Source organism: Paroedura picta, unplaced genomic scaffold (assembly GCF_049243985.1).
Source record: "Paroedura picta isolate Pp20150507F unplaced genomic scaffold, Ppicta_v3.0 Ppicta_v3_sca22, whole genome shotgun sequence".
Lineage (NCBI taxonomy): Eukaryota > Metazoa > Chordata > Lepidosauria > Squamata > Gekkonidae > Paroedura > Paroedura picta.
In genome coordinates, this window is record NW_027518619.1 from 3625220 (window position 1) to 3650306 (window position 25087).

The window sequence follows — 25087 nt, forward strand, 5'->3', positions numbered from 1 at the left end:
CCTTTCTCAGTGGAGCTGAGCGTGTGAAAGAGAGGGAGAGAGATGGGTTGAATGCCTGTAGATGGGTCAACAGCACAAGTTCTAGTAGGTCCTTTTTTGAGCAAAATGATGCTAAGGGCCAGGCTACACCTCACCCTTTCTTCTGTGTTCTTTTTAAGACTGTTTTTTTTTAAATTTTGCAAATGCAACTGAAAGAAACGAAGGTGTGGAAACAGAGTGTAGCTCTCTCCTCCTCCTCCTCCTCCTCCTCCTCATCATCATCATCATCATCATCATCCTCACTAAAAGACACCCCAGATTTCTTCTCTCCTTTAGCCATTTTCACATTGGCTGGATTTATAAGATGGGTGGGGGGAGGATTTTGAATGAAGATGAAAGAAATTTTAATGTGATTTGACCCTGGGTGATTGTCAACGGGTCTGTTGTTTCATCTCTTAAAGCATTTGTATTTTACTCCCCTCCCCCAAAAGGGGCTCAAAGTGCTTGTTCATCTCAGAGTCTTCTGACATTTGAGATCTCCATGTCAGAGAGTAGGTAAAGAAGCATTCCATTGTACTTAACACACATCTAGAGATCTCAGTTCATGCCATCAGGTGACCCGATCCAGCATCCATTTGCGCTCTTAATTTTAAAAATAAGTTTAAGAACTGCTCTTTCCAATATTAGGATGCCTCTCTCCCCCTCACACCCTGAAAAAAAGGAATGACATATGATCCTGCTGCCTAAAACATGCTTCTACATCAATCTGACTGCCCAGCCTCCGGGTTGTGTAGAAATTGTGCTCCTGGCACAATATAAGCACTAAGAAGAAAGCAAAAAGGGGGAAATGCTACGAGTTCTGAACAATAAATCTCTTTATGTAGTTTTCATTTTATGATTGAGCTATTCCCCTTTTATTTTATTTTTTAGTTTACAAATGCTTCCTAAATCATAATGAAAATTATTTCTGCCCATTGACTTTAGAAATTTACTGGTTAAAGGGCAAAGCTTCCATGTGAAGAATTGTATAAACTTGGCCCACTTGGAAACTTTTACATCCTGTTAAAATCAGAGTCCAGTAGCACCTTTAAGACCAACGAAGATTTATTCAGGGCGTGAGATATTGAGTGCAAGCACTCTTCCTCAGACACTTGCACTCGAAAGCTCACGCCCTGAATAAGTCTTTGTTGGTCTTAAAGGTGCTACTGGACTCTGATTCTATTGTGCTACTTCCGACCAACACGGCTACCCGTTTGAATCTATCCTGTTAATGGTGGTAATAGGCATGCCTGAATAATAGTAGTAGAATTGTTCTCCTTACCAATCTGACTTGGTTAGGAAAATGACACCAGTGTGTGTGTGTGTGTGTGTGTGTGTGTGTGTGTGTGTGTGTGTGTGTGTGTGAGAGAGAGAGAGAGAGAGAGAGAGAGAGAGAGAGAGAGAGAGAGAGTGTTTCTGGGCCAGGATACAAACACTACCCAGGCCTGGGCTGACGAGTGAGGGATGAGCTGAACTGACCAAGGGAGCCAGGATGGATTTCTTCTTAAATCTGACCAAGAACTTAATTCAACTGAAGTTGAATGAACACAGAAATGGAAATACCTATGCTCAGGAGAAACAAGCCTTTTACTAGCAGGCTTACTGATACGGATACACCCAGCTGTGTAAGTCAGGCCAGCTGCTGGGTCAGGATACTACCCTCATCTCATTCATCTGATCTTTTCACCAAAACCACCGGTGTACCTGCCGACTGGCAAATCAGGAACTAGTATTTTAAGAACGGTTATACGAAAAGCAATCTGGCTTGAGGGAAACCCCAGCCGAGCTTTTGTTCAGTGTGGGACTAAAATGGGGGGGGGGGGGGCACAGATCGGCTCCCTTGTGCAGTGCAGCGGGGGGGGGGGGGCTCCTTGTCTTACTCTGATTTTGTATACCTGCCCTGGGTTTCCCCAAACACAGTTCATGTTTAACATATCATTTAATCATACCCTTCTTCCTAAGCTTCCAGTATATAAAGGAAAGCTTTAACTGAACATTGTTGCTATTCATCAGTATATAATAGTATGAGAGTTCAAAGAGCAGTACACTGTGCTCACTCTCTAGAGGCTATCATAAAGAAAAGGTCTCTAACTCGATACCCAAGGGATTAGAATGCTCTGTCTTAACTTGAGTTTTAAGCTAAAATTATATCCACGTGTATTCTGCCAGCTTGAGGTGTGGCATTGCAGGCTATTTTGCTTCAGACTATGGTATCTGACCGCAGTATTCTTTTAAAACTCTAAATATATACTTTCCTGTGTGGTGGTGCTCACACAGTGCAATTTTCTTAAGTCCTGCTATTAAGCACGTTGGTTGTTACTATCCACAAAGCAAAAGAGTATTCTGAGTAGCATTTGGTCTGCATAGATTTTCTCCTCGACCATAATAGTTTCCCTTACTTCTGAATACCCCTGTTGTAAAAAAAATTAATAGCATTATGCATTGCTGACCAGATAACAACTATTCCTTTTCATGATTCATCTGAATTACATCCCTTTTTTAAATAAATCAAAACACCCTTCTCAGCTGATTACTGGAAACTTGGCATGATTATACAGTTGCAGAGTAAGACTTAGCAGAAGAGTATTTTGGGCAGAGAGTAAATTCTTCATATCCGGAATATGACACATGAAACAAAGCCCAGTGTCTTCAGGCAGGAAAGTGCCAATGTCGTAAAAATAAAATTTTGAACGTTAGCTTCTTTCGCTGAAAGCATGAACTCTGGTATCTAAAATGTGAGAGCTTTGTTTCTTAAAACTATTTAAATCTGTATTTCCCTTCCAAATATTAATATGGCAACCATCTTAAACCAAGCACTTATAAATAACTTTCTGACATTGAGGTATTAAACTACAGAAGATGTATAATATTGTTATTTAAAACATCAAGGGGGGAAAACTGATTTATGTTATGTGATTAAATCAAGTTTTCCATTTTGGAGTTCATGCATTTCCTGAACAAGAAGACATACTAATTGGCTGCTGACACAAACCATATTGGTTTGCCACGAAGAGTGCTGTCTTATACAGAACTGTTGCCGTCTTTGCTGGACTCAACTGAATAGGATTGTTCTGTGAATTAAATCATGTAAAACTTCTGTTGTGCCAACCAACTATGTCCACCCCCGGAGGTGTTAGTTAGGGGGGGGGGTCTTTTAGATGTTTTTCTTCGCTGCATTGTATCTTGGATTTTTTTTTTTGTATAGGTAAATTTTGATTGTATATTGTTTCTAGGGGAATTTTATGGGGGATTTTATATGGTTGTAACCTGCCACAAGCCTTTCGGGAGTGGCGGGCTAAAAATCGAATAAATAAATAAGTAATAGTTCACTATGAAATTATGTTTGCTTGCAGATGACTGGGGTGGGAAGGTACACAGCTTTTTATGTGTACAGGAAGCCAGGTTGATTATTGTGTCCTATTTCAAGACCATATTAAGTGTGCAGGATTATGGACTAAGGGTCCTGAACGGCACATAAGTCTTGGTGGCACATTACTGGACAAATCACTGAGCCTTTCTGCACATAGTTAAAAACAGCGTTACACCAGCTGAATCGCGTAGCGCTAAACAATATCGCGCCTCACAGCCACTCACAGCCACTTGCCTTCTCACTCTTGTCTGCCACCTTCTCACGCTCCTTTCACTTCACACTGCCTGCTTGAAATAGCGGAAGAGCAATGGGGTTTATACATGACTCTCTTCTACCTGTCAATCAAGCCAGGCAGCCAATCCATGTTTTAAAGGTCCCGCAATGCCCTTCTGTAGGGGGTACCCCCCCCAAGGGACTGGGCCAGGAGAGAAAAGGCCGATTTCCTTTTCTCTCTCTCACCCCCCTGCTAGGATGGAAAAGGGAGTGAGCGAGAGGCGCGGGCAGGTGAAAGGGGGATCAAGTGCTCGGTTTGCTAATTATACCACAAGCTGGAGAGTCAGCTGTGCCCCTTTTAATGCCATATGTTACTTAAGCGCTTGCTACCAGCCAACCCCAGCTTGCATCCTTTTAAAGTTCCAGCAACAGTCTCTCGCTCACAAAACCCGGACCACCCCCCCCCCCCATTTATAGGCATCTCTTCGATCACCCAACTTCCATCCTCGGCAACTTTCTCCATGCGGACAGCTGCTGATGCAGGGAGAAGTGGCAGCTGTTGAGTCAGACTGAAGACCCTGTGGGTTCGTTGCCATCATTGCTCGGGAGGACAGAGGAGTGAAGGGAGTCCCAAAACAGCCAATTGATCCCTACTTCAGCAACAAGGAGTGGCAGTGCAGAATGTGAGGAATGAGGAAAATGGGTACCCATGCAGGGAGGAGGGGACAGGCAGAGGTCTTGTCTGGCCCCATAAAAAAATGGGAGCAACCTTGGGTGGTGATGATGATGATGATGATGTTGATGGTGATGATGATATTTTATTTTCATCCCGCCATTCCAGTGATCAGGGCAGGTTACAACCTTTAAAACATACAAGATTAAAACATTTAAACATTCTAATTTCTGCCTCGACTAAGTCCCAGATGACCGAGGTTTGGCAGGAGCAAATCTTCCATCTCTTCTCCATCCTTCCGTAGTTGTGAGGCTAGTTATTATGGTAGATGTTATTTTTGGCTTTGACCATAAGCCCGGTGGGAATAGCTTTGTCTCGCAGGCCCTGCCAGCACCAAAAAGGCTCTGGCCCCAGTCGAGGTCAATTTCACCTCCTTTGGGCCCGGGGACCCTGAGCGGGAGTTGTTGTGAAGATCTCAATGCTCTTAGGGGACTATAGGGGGAAAGGTGGTCCTGCAAGTACACTGGTCTTGGACCGTTAAGGGTTTTCAAGGTTAGAGCCAGCACCCTGAACCTGATTTGGTCACCAATCTGGAGCCAATGCAGCTGGGCATGCACCAGTGTTATATGTGCTTCATAATGAGTCCCTGTCAGAACTCCTGCAGCCGGATTTTGGACCAGTTGGCGTTTCCAGGACAATCTCGAGGGCATCCCTGCATCAAGCAAGTTGCAGAAGTCTAGCGTAGAGGTGACAATCACATGGATCACACTGAAAACCACTGTTGGCTATTATTCATGGGTGCAAAGTGTCGTCTGTCTCCATGGTGAAATCCTTTGCATCGAAGAAAAAGAGTTGGTTTTGATACCCTGCTTTTCACCACCCAAATTAGTATGAAAATGCCTTACAATCACCTTCCCTTCCTTTCACCACAACAGACACCCTGTTAGGTAGGAGGGGTTGAGAGAGCTCTGACAGCTCTGTGAGAACATCTCTATCAGGACCGTGACTAAGCCCAAAGTCACTTACCTGGCTACATGTGACAGAACAGGGAATCAAACCCAACTCACCAGATTAGAAGATGCCCTCTTAATCACCACGCCAAACTGTTGGAAAACAGAGTGAAACCCAGGTCAGTTTTATAACAAAAATTATCCTGTGATGTCTGCACTGGGACCTCTTTGTTGCTTCTTGAGCCATTGCTTTGGAACTGCCTATGATTAAAGCAGTTCTAAACTGTGGATTTTTATTAATAGATCTGTTTTGTGTATTTTATTATATATATATATATATATATATATAATGGTAGGGCACCTTGAGCTCCATATTTAAGTTCATTTATTTATTTATATATTTATTTAAAATATATTTGCGTTCCTCGGACTGAGTAGCCAACAGGCATGTTTTCTGGCTTTTAGTGTTTTTAACCTTCTTTAAAAATAAATACATATATTTTCATATATTATAAGATTTCTGATTTTTCAGTGGAAAACACCTGGCTGTCCTTTATATTCATTTAACGTTTCTGGTTGCTTGACTGGATGGGGGCAAAGTTTTAAGTATTTTCTCCTCTTTTTTTCTGGGTCTAAGTGCTGAAATAATAGCAACAATCTGAGAGGGGTTAAAAATCCTCACTAAGCAGACAGGACCAGGGCAGAGTCTGCACTTACTTTGTTTATTCCATTGTCAATCCTGTTGAATCCAGATCGCTTTGAACTTGGGTCTTCCTCTTTCCCCCCCTCTCCATTGAAACAGGAAAGTGTTTTGCACGTGTTTAGGGTAGTTCAGAAGGGGGGGAGCCAAGCCTGTTTCTTTCTTTTCTTGAAGCTGTTTTCACATTAGCCTCACAAGGACAAGAGATGGTCACCCTTCAGTCATGGCACAGGAATTGTCAACCCTCCAGAGTACTGTTGTAAATCCCAGCTTGAAAACTGCTGAACATTGATGTTCTGGCCAATTAAATGAATGCATATCTTCAAATTCCTATACAAACATTCTTTGTTTGTAATGTCAGATCATGACTGAGTTATTCATACATGTGTAGCATTGCCCAATACTATGATTTGGTCCTACCGATTGAATGCAAATTCTTGCTGGGCCAGGTACTTTTTTTTTTTTTTTACTGTTAAGCCCCCCCCAGACAAACACAAGTACTAAAAAGAGATAAAATAAGACTGTACTGGAAAATGGCAGAAACTAATCACACTCTACTGGGCTATCTCTGTTCCACTTAATATTTCTGGTAAGGCCTAGGAGGAGGAGCTGGTCTCATGGCTTAAGTGCCACTCAGCGTTTAACATCCGGCCCCTGAGTGCCTCCTCCTCCAATTGGCTTGCTATCTGTCCAGTGGCCAGCCAATCGCCTTCTGTCCCCCACCCCTGACCTCCTCCTTCCACTTCCCTCTAAGGCTCAGAGGCTGCAGATTCCTGCTGTGTGAGAGCTGTCCCTGCTGGTGAGTTCCCTGCCCAGGGCCCTCCAGCCTGCAGCCTTTCAAGGTCCTGGGGAGAGGAGAAGGCCATCTGCAAAGTTCTTCCACCACCACCCCACAATCTAGCACCTGTTCTATTCCTGAATGCAACGGGCTTTGTCCCTAGTTTCAGATTTGAAATCCAGAATTTCTGTCTCTTTTTGCTCAGTAGTTTTTCTTCGTTCTCTTTAAAGTATTTTAATTTATTACACTTCTTGAGATACACTAGAATAGAACAACCCCCCCCCCCCAGCTTTTGAAAATTAGCTTGTATCTCACCTCATTAAAACCTAAAAAAGAATTAGGAGCACTTTAAGATGGTCATTTTAAATAACTCCGAAAGATGGATAGTTTCCCAATGAAATTAAGCTTGTTGTATAACGTAGCTTGCTTGTTCGATTATCTGTGAAACCCGTGTTTGCTTTGTGAAGCAATTATTAACCCCCACTTAAAAAAAAAAAGGCAATACACGAAAAATGCCAGTAGCGCTTTGGTTATGATATTAAAAAAAGCTAGATGAAAGTGAACATACACATATCCATGTCAGACTTCCGACCATTTTGCACGCTCATATTGATTTCTTTTGACATGGTCTTCATTTATTGAGTACCGTATTTTTTTTTAACTCCCCTGTCCATAGCACTACACGCTGCAAGTAATTGTAGAAGGAAGCCAAGGTATATTAAACCTGCCTGAAGTCAAAATGTAATCTAACACCTGTAGTCTGTTATTTGTCATCACTTCATAGATTGTGTGTGTGCGTGTGCGCGTGCGTTTTAATAACAGTTTGAATTTTCCTGCGCTTGTAACCTTAGGATACTCTATAATCCAAGAAAAGCAATGGAAGTCAAGCACAATAATTAATGCAGTTTTGTGAGGTCTGGGTGCGGCAAATCATAGCTTCCCCCTCCTCCAAGAAAAACAACAAAATAAAAGGGAGGGGGTCCTAAGGTAGCGCTGCACTGTTGAGCTAAGGGAGACAAAATTTATTTCAACAGAACCAAAGAAAATAAACTCTTAGCCGCCGCTTTGAAAGGGAGAAACAATCACACATGCAAAATGTAACTCCTGCCGCAGTTTCTCCCAGAGACATTCTAGGCTACCAGTCCAGGCTCTTTTTCTTCTTTCTCTTTTGGCAGAAAACACTTGTCTAATTAACACTCTTGCCAACAGGACCCCCAGGCGAGGAGTGTGTCGAAAGGTGCAGAGTATTTACTTTGCCGAAGCTATTTTTTGTTGTCGTTCCTGCTGTTGTGCTCTTCGCTGCCTCGGTTGAAGACTGTGGATAAACTGCAGCGCAGTTCTCTCTGGGTGTGTTCGTAGCATCTCCCAACATCTGTTTCCAAAAATGCAAAAAGATGGTACATCCTCTGTCCGCATAAATGTGGGCCTGAAAAGTGGGGCACTTGAAAGGTGGTCCTGCTGAGGGTGCCCCTTCCCCTTTCAGGGCCAATAATAATGGGTGGACAGGGGGTCGGTTTTGCTTGAAGAAAAGGCACATAGGCTTAAACCCTTCTCATCTGCGTGCACCCTGGCTCTGATTGGCGTTTGGAACTCTGCTCAACCTCAGTTCCCCTTTGTAGGAAATTCTGCAAAACAGTCTTGTTCAGAGGTAGTCAAACTGCGGCCCTAAAGGTGTCCATGGACTACAATTCCCATGAGCCCCTGCCAGCACTGTAGTCCATTGACATCTGGAGGGCCACAGTTTGACTAGCCCTGGGCTTGTTTTTCTTTCGAAAGACTGAGGAGCACAGGAGTTCCCCCCTCACCCTCAGGGAAACCATGTGCAGCTAAGTGGCCCCAATCCTTATCAGTGCTTCGTGTAGTGTAACTGAAAGACTAGCAGAGATACATAATTTCCTGATTAAGGGCTGTTAAATAATGGTAGCACAGATGATGTAGAAGTTCCTGACAGTTAGAGCGGTTTCTCAGTGGAACAGGCTTCCTTGGGAGGTGGTGGGTTCTCCGTCTTTGGACATTTTTAAACAGAGGCTGGATAGCCACCTGACAGAGAGGCTGATTCTGTGAGGGCTTAAGGGGGTGGCAGGTTACAGTGGATGAGCGATAGGGATGTGAGTGTCCTGCATAGCAGGGGTAGTCAACCTGTGGTCCTCCAGGTGTTCATGGACTACAATTCCCATGAGCCCCTTCCAGTGTTTGCTGACAGGGGCTCATGGGAATTGTAGTCCATGGACATCTGGAGGACCACAGGTTGAGTACCCCTGCTGCATAGTGCATGGGATTTTACTAGATGATCCAGGAGGTCCCTTCCAACTCTATTATTCTATGATTCTATGACACCCTGAATGCTATGCCACATGGGCTGTCATTGTAGCACCATTAGACCTCAAAAGATGCCTTGTGTATGTGGGGGTGGGGGTGGCTGGACCAGTTCCTGTTACTTTAGTAGCCATGTGGCACATAGGTATTCAGCAGGGGGCAGCTTTTCTTAGAAGATCCAGTGGTTATGTCCATGTCGGATTGTTGTTAAAGTTACAGGAGCTGGCACAGTTAAAAACAACAACAGCCGATATCTTGTGGCTTAGCTGTGCCTGGCAGTTTGAATTTTCGAGCAATGTTTTTTTTGAGCAATGTGTTTCGTGCAGTGTTTTTCGAGCAACTGGTCGACCCTTAATTGATTTTTTTCACCAAGGTGTCCCTACCCTGGTTAGCCCTCGAGGACCTCCCGGATTCCCTGGAAGACAGTCTGAAGCGGCTGCCTCAGCTTATTACAAGTAATATAGATCATTGCCATAATGATATACTAGATTATATATTTTCCGAAACTTAATCATTCCATATCATACTTCCTTCCCCGCAGGCATGTACTATTATTTTTTACACATGGTTCCCAGCTGGATTTCATTGGGGCCTTCCAAACTTGTTGTATGTTTTAATGGGAATCGTTTTACCTTTTTAAAAGTCAGCTTTCATGATATTAGGCATCTCTGCCTTTTCCATCCGAAAAGGCTAATACCTTGGAAAGGTGAAAATTAGCACCTCCAAAAAGTAAACTAGAGCCTCCTTTAACTTCAGCTTTCTTTTTAAAACAGGCAAGTGGGTGCTGGGCCCGCCTTTCCGACATTAAAGACTAAATGCATTAGAGAAGCAGAAACATTTGAGACCTGTGGCTAGGGAACAAAACCTGTTTCAATTCAGAGTTGCAAGGAGATGGGAAATGATTTGGGGAAGCAATAGGAAGTCGGTTCCAGATGGTAAAAATTGCAGCAAAGGCTTGCTCTTGTACAGATGGAGGAATAGAGGAAGGAGTGAAAGTGGAGAACGGAAGACTTATTCCGAGGAAGTCAAGGTTGTGCTGGGTTCTTAAGGCCGTTTGGGAAGGAAGGAAGTTACAACTGGACTTCCATCCAAATGATTTAAGGCAAGGAGGACTTCTTCACACAACCCCCTCAGACTGTGCTCCTTAGAGTCAACCTGCGGTAAGATGATCATAAAAAGTTCAACAGTGCATGTATGATACAGCAACACTTGCTTTATTATTTTCTGGTCTTGTGAAAAGAGGTATGTAGAAGAAAAAACAAAAGGGCATAAAGCTCAATCACTGTATACAATGCTTTAAAAGGATTCTTAGTCATTGTTCCCGTAACGGGAGTTTCTGCATAAGGGGGAAAGGGATAGAAGTACGTGGGTAAACCCAATTACCTACTTCTTGCAGGAATTAATTGCATTGAGTTGTAGAACAATAGTTTCTGCTAAGAAAGGAGCAGCAGCTATAATAATTGCTTGAAATTTTGTCCTTTTTTAATGCTGGAATTACCAGCTTTTATTGTTTTTTTATATTATACTAGAAATAAAGCCCGTTATAACTGATACAATGGGGGCTAGAAGGGGGAGGGGTGGCTTCCTTTCTGGCTTGGGCTAGGAAGGACTGCAGCCACCTCACAACGAGGCAGCTGGAGGGCTCCCCAGGGCAAGGGGGAAGGGAAGGCTTCCCCTCACCCCCTGGGCTTCCCAGAGCAAGGGGGAAGAGAAGGTCTTCCCCCTCCCACCTGGGCTTCCCTTACCCCCCTGCCCCCCCACTGTTAAACTCCTGCCAGCAGGCAAGCCCCCCACGCCCTCAGCGTCAAAGGCGTGGTATGGTCCGACGAAGCCCCGGGAGCCATTTGTGCAGCCCTCCAAGTCTTGGGTGGGCCATGGCAGGCAGTCCCCTCGCCCTTCCTGCCCCCTCGTCTGCCTCCCCCAGGAGGCCCACCTACCTCTGGCTCCCTCAGCGGCCAGGGGCAAACTGGCATTGATGTCGCCAGGTTTCCCCTGGGCAGGCTGGGGGGCAGGCCCGAAGGCCCCGCCCAATCCCTTACCCTTTTATTTATACAGCAAAAGCTGTATAAAGATAATATAAAATAGAAAGAAGAAAGTAGAGTGCAGAAATAGCAAAAAAAACTTGAACCTCCACATAGTTGTGATTAACTCTTATTCAACTAATACATTTATCGGCTATCTGTCTATATAGTCTATGTCAGTGCTTCTCAAACTTGGGGTCCTGACCTTGAGTGGGGTTGCCTAGCCCCTTCCGTGGGGTCGCCAGGTTGGTGTCCGCGATGGCGGCAGAGAGGGTGGTGGCAGCCAGTGGAGGAGGAGCCAGTGCACTGACCACCTCCACACTGTCTCCAGATTGTCGTGCACCTGTGTGCGGGCCTGTGTGCTTGTGCACGCCACCCCACCGCTGCCGCAGTTGGGGTTGCGGCCTGATGGCAGTTGAGAACCGCTGCTCTATGTAATAATGTCATTGTTCTTTGAATTCGTCTACTGGTCTTCCATTAATTAGGCTTGCTAGCTTTGCCATTTTTCTAACCAGTCCACTATTTTTGGTATCTCCTGTTGTTTCCAATTCTTTGCTATAACTATTCTTGCCATAGTGGTTGCATAGGAAAAAATATCTTCAGTCAGGATGCATCAGGAATGTACTATTCAACATTGTTTCTGAAATACTATGAATTTTTATCCAAAGTTTCCCAATGTTTTTGCAACACCGTCACATATGATAGAAAGATGCATTATCCCTACATCTCCAACATTTATCATCATATACTTTAGACATTGTGCTGATTAATTTAGTTTACCATCTGTAAAACATTTTATACCACTTTTTCCTTAATAGCTGAAATTTCGTACGTTTTACAGTTTTACCCCACAATAGTTCCCAATCATCTAATGAGATATTTCATTTTAAAGTCTGCATCCATTTAATTATACAGCTTTTGATCTGTTCATCCTCCATTTCATATTTTAACAAAAGCTCATATATTTGCCCTATTAAATGAGGTATAGCTTGAAGTAATATATTTTCAAACTCAGAGCAGACGCAGTATCTGCTGCTCTGGAAATTCAACCTTAAACCTTGTAATGACCTGCAGGTATTCCAACCACTGAATATCTATCCCCACCATTTTGAGTGTCTCATGACTTTTCAATTTTCCTGATGCCATCAACAAATCTTTATATATTTTTTAAAAAACATTCTTTTGTGTTGAGCTTTATCAAAATAAGGCCCTATTGGGGATTTCAGCAATGATGAACCACGTGTTATTCTCGGTTTATATTTTTCCAGATATTTATTAAAGTCGTGGCCCAATAGTTTAAATCAGATTTTTTCTTGGCCTTTTTGATGGGTCATAAAAGATTATGTAAGCCATCATCTATGCCAAACTTCTCATAGATCAAATCTCTTGAAGTTGGATCCATGATCCAGTCTGTTAACCATAATACGACAGCATCATGAAGATACAATTTTAAATTTGGGACACTTTGTCCTCCTCATTTCTTATCATCCTGAAGAACTTTAAAAGCTATTCTTGATATTCTGTTGTTCCATATAAATTTGTTAATAATACTGTGCCATTTGCGTAAGATCTTATCCTTAATGCTCAGCGGAATCACATGGAATAAAAAAATTAGCTTGGGTAGGGCCTTCATTTTAATTATTGCCACTTGTGCTGACCAGGAGAAATTAATTTTAGACCACCTTTGTAAATCTTCCTGTATTCTCTTCCATGATAAAATATATTTTTGAATAGATTTTGAAGAACTTTGTCTAAAACTACTCCCAAATATTCAATTTTTTCTGGATGAACTTCACATCCAAATTTGATCTTTAAATCCACTAATAGTTTTTCTGAGTCACCTAGCACCATTAATATGGTTTTTCTCTATTTTATATCCTGTATATTGACCAAAGTCAGGATATCGAACAGTTGTGAAATTGATGTTTCAAGACTGGTCAGAATAAAAACCAGATCATCCATGTAGCTTCTCAACTTGAACTCCTCTCCTTTGACTCCTCTTCAAGGGACCAAGCCCTATGAAGATAGGTTGAGGGACTTGGGAATGTTCAGCCTGGAGAAAGGGGGTTGAGAGGGGACATGATAGGCCTCTTTAAGTATTTGAAAGGTTGTCACTTGGAGGAGGGCAGGATGCTGTTCCCATTGGCTGCAGAGGAAAGGACACGCAGTAATGGGTTTAAACTACAAGTACAACAATTTAGGCTAGATATCAGGAAAAAAATTTCACAGAGTAGTTCAGCAGTGGAATAGGCTGCCTAAGGAGGTGGTGAGCTCCCCCTCACTGGCAGTCTTCAAGCAAAGGTTGGATACACACTTTTCTTGGATGCTTTAGGATGCTTTGGGCTGATCCTGCGTTGAGCAGGGGGTTGGACTAGATGGCCTGAATGGCCCCTTCCAACTCTATGATTCTATGACTGACAGTCCAGAAAGTTCTGTTTCATATCTGATTTTTGTTGCTATTGTTTCTATAACTAAATAGAATAATAATGGGGATAATGGACAAACTTGTCTTGTACCCTTCATTATATGAATTTTGTTACATTTAAGCTTTCCATTGACCAAAATTCTTGCTTCCTGCTTTGAATATATTTGTCAAATTAATTTCAAAAACATCTCCCCACATTTCATTGTTTGTAGCGTCACTTGTAAAAATTTCCATTGAACACTATTAAAGGCTTTTTCTGCATCTAAAAACACAAAAGCAGTGCATTGTTGTGTCTTGTGTACATGTTCCTTTGCATTTAATACTAAGCGAATATTGTTTTTCATGTACCTTTTTGATATAAAGCCAGTTTGATCAACATGCACAACATCACCTATGCATCTCTTACGTTTTTCTATTAGCACTTTAACAGAAATTTGATAATCCACATTCAGTAATAAAATCGGTCTATATGATTGTGGTAAACTTTCATCGGTCCCTTCTTAATGTGTAAGAGCTATTGACACTTGTTCCCATGAATCTGGAAAACCGTTCTGGTGCTTCCATTAGTCTGTTGATCAATTAATGTAGCAATAGTGTAACCACATGTATCATTCTTTTATAATATTCAGCTGATAATCCATCTGGTCCAAGTGCCTTGTGAGATTTCATTGAAGTCATTGCATCATTAATTTCTTGGGTCAGTACTTTTTGATTTAAAATTTGGTGATGTTCTTCTGTAAATCTCTTTATATAGATATCTTTCAATAATTGCTTGAAATCTTGATGCTAAAATACTTCAGTTGAGGATCAAAAATCACAGTGTATATTCTTTTCAGAATTCTGTGTTTACCTCCCTCTTGTTTGATTTGTATATAGTATTAAAATTGCCTTAAACTTAGATTGTGAAGTGGTTAATGGTATACATTTCAGTTAAACCAGCTTTGTGTGGATAAAAATAATAAATGAACATCATATTTGGAAAACTGCAATTGAATTGATACAAAGGACACAATATTGTTAATTATGGCATTAGCCATATTATGAGTACCATTGTGGCTAAAGTTGTATCTTATTATGTCATTTAACCTCGAGGTATAGCCCTCCACACCTTGGATATGGTTTAGATTTGCAGATCAAGGGAGGAAAGGGCTTGCTAACTGAATAAGGGAAATCCATTGCTCCTGATTTTCCTGGACCTATTGACAACATTGACTGGTTAACTGATACTTTGGTGAATCCACTGCAGTCAGCGTTTGGGATATAAAGGACAGCCCTCTGTTGATTTTGCTGACTTATTGTTGGTAGGAAGCAAAAAATTTCCATATGGGAAGCAGAATCAGCTTCTTAGGACTTTATGTGTGGGATGTCCCAATGATCCATTTTATCCATAGTGCTATTTAACCTTTGGCCCCAAATCATCAGGAGCATTGGGGAGTGGATTGTCACCAGTAATGGGATAATATCTACTTTTATATATCACCTTCTGATGAGCTGTGAATGTCTTGGTCCGGTCCTTGAGGGTGTAATCAAGCACAAATCATTCCTTTTATGTTTGGTCAAAGTTCACAATACTGCCTCATACCCAGCCTGCCACCACTCGAAGAATCTTTGTGGGGAAAAGCTCTGGAAGCCCCAGGCTTGAATTCAAATAAGCACCCGGGCTTGTTCGATTTATATCCACCTGTTGTACACCCTGTCTCACAATGGAATTTATCTCTGTTTTGTTCAGATTTATTTATAAACCATTTTATTTGTATAAGACAGCAGCTTTGGTAGCTATCACCTCTGCCCACAGGGTGGGGGAACGAAGTGCTTTTTCCTGTGGACCCCCCCCCCCTTTCTAAAATTCTGTATCGATAATGGTGCTGAGACCTTGCCTGGAATTCCTCTCTGAGAAAGTCTCCTTCTTCTACATGAGTGAGGACATCACTGTTCTGGTTTTTTCCCCTTCCCTGACTTCTCCATCAGAAAGGATGCTGCACACATTAAATGTTAGAAGGGGTCACCTCTTCAATTTACAAAGAACAGAGGGCTCTGCGAGGAGTGGGCATTCATCTATTTCAGAGGAAGCAATAAAGGGCAGGCCACCTCTATACAAACCTTGTTTACATGGATAGTTTCCATACGCTGAAACAGGTAGGAGCTGTCCAGTTGCTGTATCTGGGCGCCCTATGAGAGCTCAGGCTTCCCCAGCAGCCTTCTCATCCAGACTACCTCTCAAGGAGGTATGCAAGGCAGGATGTATGCAAGGTCAACGTCCTTGACTTTTGTATGGCATTACTGCAAAGTTGTTGACTCCCGGATTGAGACGGCTGAGGGATAGACAGTATTGCAGTCGATATTCCATTGATCCAGTCACACCCTTCTCAGAATATGAACTTGCTGTTCTCCCAATGGAAATGAAAGTAGAGTGCCACTCACCTGTAACGGTTGCTCATCACGTGGTTTTATGTGCAGGTACAGATCCCTCCCTCTTTTCCTCGCTATGGGCTTCTCTAGCGATGCTCACTCCTTACAGCGGCAAAGGGAGAACTGGGGGAAGACTGATTGCCCCTCCTCTGTCATGTGGTCATTTGGGCAGGGAAGGCTTGGCTGAGGCTGGAGGGGAGGGGGAGCATTCTGGGGCTCTTAGCAGCTTCTCTTAAGCTTGGCAACTCTTCTCCATGGCTGGGCTGAGAAAGCCCAGTCCCCATGTGGAACTGCACAGAAAACCATTCAATGAATAGCAGTCACAGATAAGTACAATCTTGTTTTCCATTCGCCTCATAGGCTGGCTCCATATTTAGACTCTGCTGACTTAGTCGCACTAATACAGAATGTTCCATACTTATGTATCTTCTGGGATAGACTTCTGTAATGTGCTCTACATGGGGTAGCCTTTGAAGATGTCTTGGAAACTTTGACTGATACAAAACTTGGCAAAGATGCCCCTTTGTAGAGTCAGTTGCTTGGAACCTGCAACTTCTTGTTTGTTTCCTGGTCCCATTCAAAGTGTTGGTCATTACCTTCAAACTCTTTACAGCCTGGGATCCTCCTATCTCTCAAGCTGCATCTCCCGCTGTTGTCCTAGGCACCAGTTGCACTCCTCTTCTGGTGACACTCTTGTTGGGCAACATTCAGGCCACAGGCCTTCTTGGTGGTCGGGCAGTTCTTCTGGAGTAAACTACCAGCTTTGTGTTTGTGCAAGGCACCTTCAAGAAGGAACGTAAGGCTGTTTTGTTCCAGAGGACGTTAGACGACGGGCGAACAGATTTTGTTGCATGTCAACTCTGCGTATTGGTTTTCAGCTGTGTGTTTTAATTTGGTACCCATTTAACTTGCCACTGGATGCTTAGAGGGTTGTGTCCTTATGGTTTTTTGTCGCTTGGCTAGTGGCCTTGAATTTGTGAGGAGATAAGGAAGATTATAAATACTTCAAAAAATCATTCCCATCTGCATCCTTTCTCCAATCCAAAAAGCATCCACATGCATATATTCCCCTCCAAAAAAACCAGTAGCTTTTAGCTCAAGTAGGGAAAGGTAATAGGTACCTATACGGTGCCTCTCTCTCTACCATCCCCTCCCACATCAGCTGACAGGGAGGAGTTTCACACAGGCTGGACGAATTAGCATACTTCCCCTATGAGGAGCCTCTCATGAATGCTTTTTAAGATTAAAAAACAGTGTCCTGCATCACGTACAATTTAGCCCTAAACCCTTCCACAGATTTCAGTGGAACAGAAATACATCTGACTGGCAGAGAGTCCACTACTTGTTGGTAGAGCCCAACAGGCCTCAGCCTCTGTGCCTCCTGGGTTTGACCTTCCAGGGCAACTGTTTTGACCACTTTGTGAAAGAGGAAGCCGGACTAGATGGACCGCTTGTCAGATCCAGCAGGTTTGCTTTTCTGTTAAGTCGGACCAGCTTCTTTTGTATAAGGCAGGGGTAGTCAAACTGCGGGCCCTCCAGATGTCCATGGACTACAATTCCCGTGAGCCCCTGCCAGCATTGGTGTAGTGGTTAGGAGTGCGGACTTGTAATCTGGCATGCCGGGTTCGATTCTGCGCTCCCCCACATGCAACCAGCTGGGTGACCTTGGGCTCGCCACGACACTGATAAAACTGTTCTGACCGGGCAGTGATATCAGGGCTCTCTCAGCCTCACCCATCCCACAGGGTGTTTGTTGTGGGGAGAGGAAGGGAAGGCGACTGTAAGCCGCTTTGAGCCTCCTTCGGGTAGAGAAAAGCGGCATATAAGAATCAACTCTTCTTCTTTCTTCTTCTTCTTCTTCTACCCCTGGTATCAGGCGCCAAAGTTATTTAGTTCCTAGAAGAAGAGACTTCATTACAACAGAGATGTTCTCTCTTTCACACACACAAACATACCCATTCAGAAAGTCTCCTGTATTGACTTTTCGCTCAACACCCTGCTCTTTAATATTTTATAGTTTGTAGTTTGTAAAAAAGAAAAAAAAATTCTGGGGCTGTTTAGCAGTAAATTGTAACATTCCTTTCTGTAGACCGGCGATGCTCTAGTCTACGGACTCGAATGCAGAGTTCAGCAAGATACACATTAGCTTTAACGCGAAGGCCTATCCCACTCACTCTCTGTGGTTTTGGCAGTGGGCAGTGAGCCACATTGGGCCCACGTGTCCAGGTTATTGTAGGTAAGCAGGGCAGCTGGGAATACTTGCTTCCGTCAGTTTACTGCTGTTTTGTGGCTTGGGTCAGCGTGATTGTAGGCTCCATGCAAACCTACCAGAAGCAAAAGCACATTTCCTGTATAGTCAAGGCTGATAGTTGGGTGAGAGTTTAGTTAAGTTGTACAAATACTTTGGCCACCTCATGAGAAGGAAGGACTCCCTGGAGAAGAGCCTAATGCTGGGAGCGATCGAGGGCAAAAGAAGAATGAGGTGGCTGGATGGAGTCACTGAAGCAGTAGGTGCAAACTTAAATGGACTCCGGGGAATGGTGGAGGACAGGAAGGCCTGGAGGATCATTGTCCATGGGGTCGCGATGGGTCGGACACGACTTCGCACCTAACAACAACTACAACGTATGTTCTTCCCATGCAAGCGCTTGAGCCCAGTGTTGTCTCCACCTTGTAGCACTTACTGCTCTTATCTGGTTAGGCTTTTCATTTCTCTTTATCGATCTCTAAAATCGCATCATTTATTAGCTGCGTTTAAGAAGACTCTGAAGCCTGCGGCAAAGCCGGAACCACGAACAACATGTGCCCGTTTATTTCTCCTGCAGAGAGATTCAATAGATGCGTTGTGAACTTTAGCTAGAGAAGAAGAGCAAGGTTTTTCAAACTCTCTATAAATGTATTGTAGGAATTATATATACTTTCATTAAGTCTGTCATCAGTTATATGCTTCTAATAAAACCTTATCAGCCAAGAATGTATTTCCCTGGATGTTTGTTGTAACGATTTCTTGGAGATGATATTTTGAACCCATGGGCTATTTTAATTCAGCATTAGTGCACGTGTAACACTCGGCAGTCTTGCATGTTTTGCCCACAATCGAAGTGCCCTTTTTTCTCCTTGCTGCCTGATAAAACAAAGAATGATGGGAGAATCATTGACAATTCCAATCGGAGAAACCTCCAGATCATCATGAATGTTTCCTGATTGTAATCAACCAGTGCTTAAGCTGGTTTTGCAGAGCGCCCTCAAGGCTGCTTGTGGAGAAAGGTGGGATGGAAACACAGCATAGCTGCACTTACCCCCACGTGGTTCCGTTCCGTAGATCTAGAACATGTCTGACATCCGCAAGGGCAAATGCGAAGCTCCAATCAGTCTGCAGCTGGTCGTATGTCGCAATGAGAGGAATGCCTTGGGAGTAATGTTGCAAAGAACCTTGAGTGGGGACAGAATCCTGTTGTGCAAAGACCGAGTGTGTTAGACCGAGGTTTAATTAAAATGAAATCCTGACGGCAATCTTCCACACGAGGCAATGCCTTTTTCCTTGAGGCTGCATTCTCTCCAGATCTAGAATTGGTTTTTCCTGCCTGCCTCATTTCTATTTAGTAAGTGAGAGGACAGCTGTGGAGTGAGGAAGAAGCCTCTCAACCATCGCACAAACATAAAGAGACGAGTCACAAATCGAACCGCTAGAAGAACTGAGATCAGAATCCCAGTCCAGCAACACTTCTTTATGCATTCACTTAAACTATTTGTGTTCTTAACCCTCCCCTCCCCCATACACACCTCTGCAAAGGTACCCAAGACAGCTAACAAGAAAAGACAATTACAGAATACAAGAACACATTCAGATAAATCCAACCCAGTAAACATAGTTTCAGCCATGGGGTGACTGTTTTAATTAAACTCTTAGAAACCAGTTCGTACTTTATCTATGCTGTGGATTCTCTTTGTCAGCTGGAAGAATTCACACACACACAAACGCTGGTCTCACAATCTAGCTACAGATAATACCTGATGTATAGAATCCACATGTGACGCTGTACATTATAACCCAATTCTCACACTTCCGTACTGTGAAAAAAAGATGGGGGGAGTGTGCTTGAATCAAACTCACATGTATATATATACGGGCCCTTACCTTGTGTAAAAGGATCCCAGAAAAACGTATGAACCTATCACTGTTCCTCTTTCCTTGCATAATCTTTATTTGGTACAGTTACCTTAGACAGATTGTTCTCAGTGTTTTTAAATAATTGACCGGTATCATTTCTGTTAAAGACTGGGTAGATTTTGCACGCACAGTACTTATTAAATGCATGTACCTTTCTGTCTCTACAGGTTCTTCATAGACAACAGTCGCAGCCTGCTAAGGAGAACTCGCCTCCAAGAGAAGAAGCCCAGGCCCCACCTCCAGAGGACACGTGCACCAAAAAAACGAGATCCCGTACTAAGATTTCTTTGGAGGCCTTGGGCATCCTTCAGAGTTTCATCCATGACGTCGGCCTCTACCCGGATCAGGAGGCCATTCACACTTTATCCGCTCAGTTGGATCTGCCTAAACACACCATCATCAAATTCTTCCAGAACCAGCGTTACCACGTAAAACACCACGGGAAGCTAAAAGAGCACTTGGGGACTGTGGTAGACGTGGCCGAATACAAAGATGAGGAGCTTCTGACTGAGTCAGAAGAGAATGACAGTGAGGAAGGCTCCGAGGAGATGTACAAGGTGGAAACAGAAGAGGAGAGCCCCGACAAAAGCAAGGCGACGATTTCAGAAACTGACCAGAGATAATGTGAAACCCCCCCCAGGCAAAGCAATACATTATCCCGACTTCTTTGGGGTGGGGGGTGGGGCTTTGGGTCCCCCCCCCGGTGTACATCGATGACGATATGCAAATTGAACGATTATTTTGCATAGCCCATCCAGACATTCCCTTAGGCACTTGAGAGTTAACACTTTTTTTATGTTTGAGACAATGTTAATTGTAATTCACACGGTCAACCTTGCACTTATCAAAGGAACCTCTAGCAAGTTACAAGATGGGGGACGGACCAATGAAATCGACAAAGTAAACAGCTGTGTGGGTGTGTATATGTATATATTTACACATATATGTATAAATATATGTAAATATATATATATATGTACATGTGTGTGTGTGGGTGTGTGTGTGTGTGAAATTTGCATGGGACATAACTTTACAATCTGAAAGTATAGACTGTGAAATGAGCCCATTCAAGATGAGTTGTGTTTGTGTATTGGAAGAAGAAGAAAAAAAAACCACTTCACAATGAGTTGCTTTGGCTTTTTGAGAAACTGCTGCCTGCTCTCAGGGTGTGGTGACTATTTTGGAAGGCCTATTTATTTTCCGTGTTTACCCCTGATCTTTTTATTAATTATTACTGTGGCTTCCTTTTTGGCAGCTTGAGAGGTAATTTTTTGAGGTATGCATTTGAAAACGTAGATCAACACTGCCAACAATAACACACCCTGAAATTTGAGGGAGAAGTAAAAATGGAGAGGGCAAGGAGAAATCAGGGCACCTTAAACAAATAAGATCCCAATCCAAGTGAGTTTTTAAAAACCTCAGTCCACAGTGCACATTGAAAGTGACAGAGCATGTTTGTTTGGTTCGTTTTCTTTTCTGTATTGAACAGATGGATTTTTGTGGACTTTTTTTTTGGGGGGGGGGGTGGAATTCAGAGGACCGAAGACTTGTTTGTTGAAGACGTCTTTGCAAAAAGTGGTTTTCATGAGTTTTAATGTCACATCAAGCCATGCTTTGCAGTTATGCAGTTTTCCAGAGAAGCAAACTCTCTGCCTCTTGTCGTGCAGCTTCCATGCACACGGGCTTGTGCATCTGGAGTGCTTATTTATTTGCTCTCCTCATGTCTGCCAGGCATTAATGTTCAGGCACACCGTTCACAATACACATCGGAGTTGCTTTTCAACAACACCTCCACAAATCACAGCTTCTCAGCATGGGGCAAACTTGATTGGTTCTTCGCCAGCGAAAGGCTTTCCAGGACCGAAATCCCCACCGTCCCTCTCTCATTTCTCCTGCACTTGGATTCTTATGCTTCAGATTAATTATCTCAGTGGGACAAGTGGTTCTTGGACAGCCAGCTCCCGAGATATGCGGGCCGTACCGTGATGCACGACTGACTCGGTGGGCGACACGCTTCCAGAACTTGCTGCCACTCTGTGAAGCAAGAATCAGTATTTCCACGTTGCCACTTACTCCTCTTTCCCCAGTGACCCAGCACAGCAATTCCCTTACATAAAGCAGATCGAACACTGACCGACTTTTCGGTAGTGCGAGCATCAAAGCTGCAATCTACTATGGCCTCCCACAGGTTTCTGGAGCCGTGGCTCAGAAGCGACCCCGGCAGCCCGGCTGTTCTGCAGAATGCTTTTTCAGACGATATCCTTTTACTCCTTGCTAGGCTTTTCTTTTCTTTTTTTTTTCTTTTTTTTCGACATCCGCTTTGTACCTTTTTGAACGAAGACCTCATGCGATATCACTTTGGGAAGTTGCGCTAACGTTTCTTGCACAGGCCTTGTAATATAACTGTTAATACTATTTATATATTTTGAAAGGTATAAAAGGCAGGCATTAAAACCAACCTCTGTACAGGTAGTCGCTCCAAACGTCAACAGCGGACAGGGAGAAAGAGAACGTTGCAATACAAGCTAATTCTAGCTGCTCAGTAACCTCTGGAGTTTTTTTTTTTTTTTTTTAAGGGACTTTTCCACAGTCAGTACATAGATGCCCACAGTGCACTCGCATTCCACTTCATGTACCATTGAACGACAGCGTTGGCTTTGCTCACTTTTTAAACCCTTCCTCTTTTTCCTCTGTAGTATGCTGCAGCTTTAATCAAAGTTCAGTAGGTGCTGCTTTATGTTCTCTGACTTTCTCCTTTCCCAACTGTTAATCTGAGACTCGTTGCTGAAATCACTACGTGTATGTAATCTCAGTCAAGCTCTCATAAGGTTATTCATCTCTTTGGCATCAGCGTATCATTTTTTTTTTTTTTAAGCACTTCAACCAAAAAATTTAGTAGGTATTTTTTTTTCCCAATGCTGAGTCTTGCCTTTATTATTATTATTATTATTATTAAAATTTCACTGCCAATTTTGCAGTGGTTCTTCGAAGTAAATCTGTGGGCATTTTCGCCTGTGGTCTTGCCAGAACTTTGCGAATTACAATGCATATATGTCTATTTATTCAATATTCATCATATAATATCTATTTGGAAAAAGAATCTTTTCTTGTAGTGCCTCTTAACAAAGCACAATTTTCCGTCCTTTTGTGAAATAAGAGAAAACTTAAAAAAAAAAATTGTGTTATTGCGGTATCAACAATGTGAATGAGGATTAACATATTGTAAATGTTCTTTTTCCATGTAAATCAACTTGATCTTCGTTATCACTAAGTGATAATTAAATTTTAACTTATGTGCATTGTTAGTCTGTTAGAATTTTTTGGTTGTTGAAATAAAAACACATTCATTAAATTACTTAATTTGTGAGGTCGTTCTTGGGTGGGTCCTCCGTTTTACCTCCAGGGATTGAGAGTGAAAAGTAACCCTCATTCAGGGTCATAAAGTGGTTAACAGAAGTGGACTCTAACCTGAAGAACTGGGTTAGATTCCACACTCACCAGTCCACTCTTAAAACTCACTCAAGCCCCACCCACCTCACAAAGTGACTGTGATGAGGACAGGGTGGGAAGGGGCTTGTAAGCCACTTTGAGACTCCTTAGTCATGTTAAAGGGCTGGCTTGCGACCATTTCTGCACTGGGAACTTTGCTACCCTGGCTCCCAAGTGGGAGCACAAATCCAGGGTGGATGAGGTGAACTGGGCCAAATGCTCCCCCATGCGGGAGCAGGAAGAGGCAACCTGCCCCAACTCAAACTCTTGCCTGCAGCCCAGCACGAAGCCTCCAGTGTGTAAACAGTTGTGTTCTAACTGCAGCCCGTTCCTGTTGTTGCACGTGCTGTTTTTTAACTTTCACGAGCTCAAAAGCAGAAAACTGGAGGTGAGATATCGCATTCAGAGGATATAAACAGTCCAGTGATGGCCATAACTGACCCCTGAACTTTGAAAACTTAGGATTAGTTTGTCGATACAAATGAATGGTGTAATTCAGCAGCCCTCTCTGCCAACTGAACGCTGGTTTCTTCTTTTAAACAGCCACAAATGATGGCTTGCCAGGAACCCTTTGGAAGAGGGTCTGTGCATCTTTTAACTGTCATAATCTTCATCTGTAGCAGAGACATCCCTCTGAAGCGTGTAACACGGGAACGCTGGGACTGATGAAATTCTGAAGACGCATCCGAGAAATTTGGAGGGTTACATACCAATGAATGGAATTTATTTCCCAGATTCCGAAGTCGGCGTGTGAATTCCCTCCTCAGAAACAACAGGCATTGATAAAGCACCATAGATGTAAAGTGTTGCATAGTAATCAGCCTCCCAATTTGCCAGGTTTGGTGGATTCCAGGAATGCATATGTGACATTCTAGCGTGCTGCTGACAATGCCTAAGTATTTGCATTTTTGCGTGTTTTGCGGTTCCGATGTGTTGATTTTTTCAAAAGGCATACGCTGGGTTTTTTTGTCAACCCTTGTGGATGGTCTTTGAAAATGTACAGGTTTTGACCGTGTTCTCCAGGCTTACTGGAAGCCTCTGTGACTCTGATGCCTCTTAAAAAGTTTCCTGGATATCTCTTAGTCCTAAAATGCTGGAATAGTGTTTTGCTATGAAATTGACAAAATGTTTTGGTTCCACCACTGATAGGAAATTAAGGAGATGATCATTGGAGTTGGAGGTTGTTGACATGAGCGTTCAAGACTTATGTTCTACTGTTGGTGAAGAAAGGACAGAAGTTAACAAGACTGAGGCGGTTGGGGGAGCTCCGCTTGGTAATTGGTGGCCTTGTGGGGTGGAATGAGCTCTAGGGAATGCTGGGGTCTTGCCGCAAAGAACTGGGTTGTTCTGAAGGGTTTCAGTTGGCATCAGGTCTCTACTAAAAGGTTGATTTTTCGCTTGATGGGTGGACCTTCCCCCAAATGTGGATATGTTTTTAGAGCCTGCATGTGTCTGATGAAAGTTGTGAAGTGACTATTACCTGTTGCGTAGTTATGCCCAAAGGTGTGGAGTGTCTCCTGGGTTATGAATGGCCTTGTTTAAACACGTGGCAGG

General features: G+C 43.1%; 1 protein-coding gene across 3 annotated transcripts in view; it reads left to right on the top strand.

The window, feature by feature from the left end:
- The window catches only part of LOC143828385 (DNA-binding protein SATB2), a 179914-nt gene extending 157032 nt beyond the window's left edge, over positions 1-22882 (top strand). For all 3 annotated transcript variants that reach the window (XM_077318779.1, XM_077318782.1, XM_077318780.1), the window contains one exon: positions 20212-22882. In XM_077318779.1, the coding sequence (XP_077174894.1) occupies positions 20212-20667 (456 nt within the window). In that variant the 3' untranslated portion in view covers positions 20668-22882. The remainder of the gene's footprint in view (positions 1-20211) is intronic.
- Positions 22883-25087: the final 2205 nt, after the last annotated feature.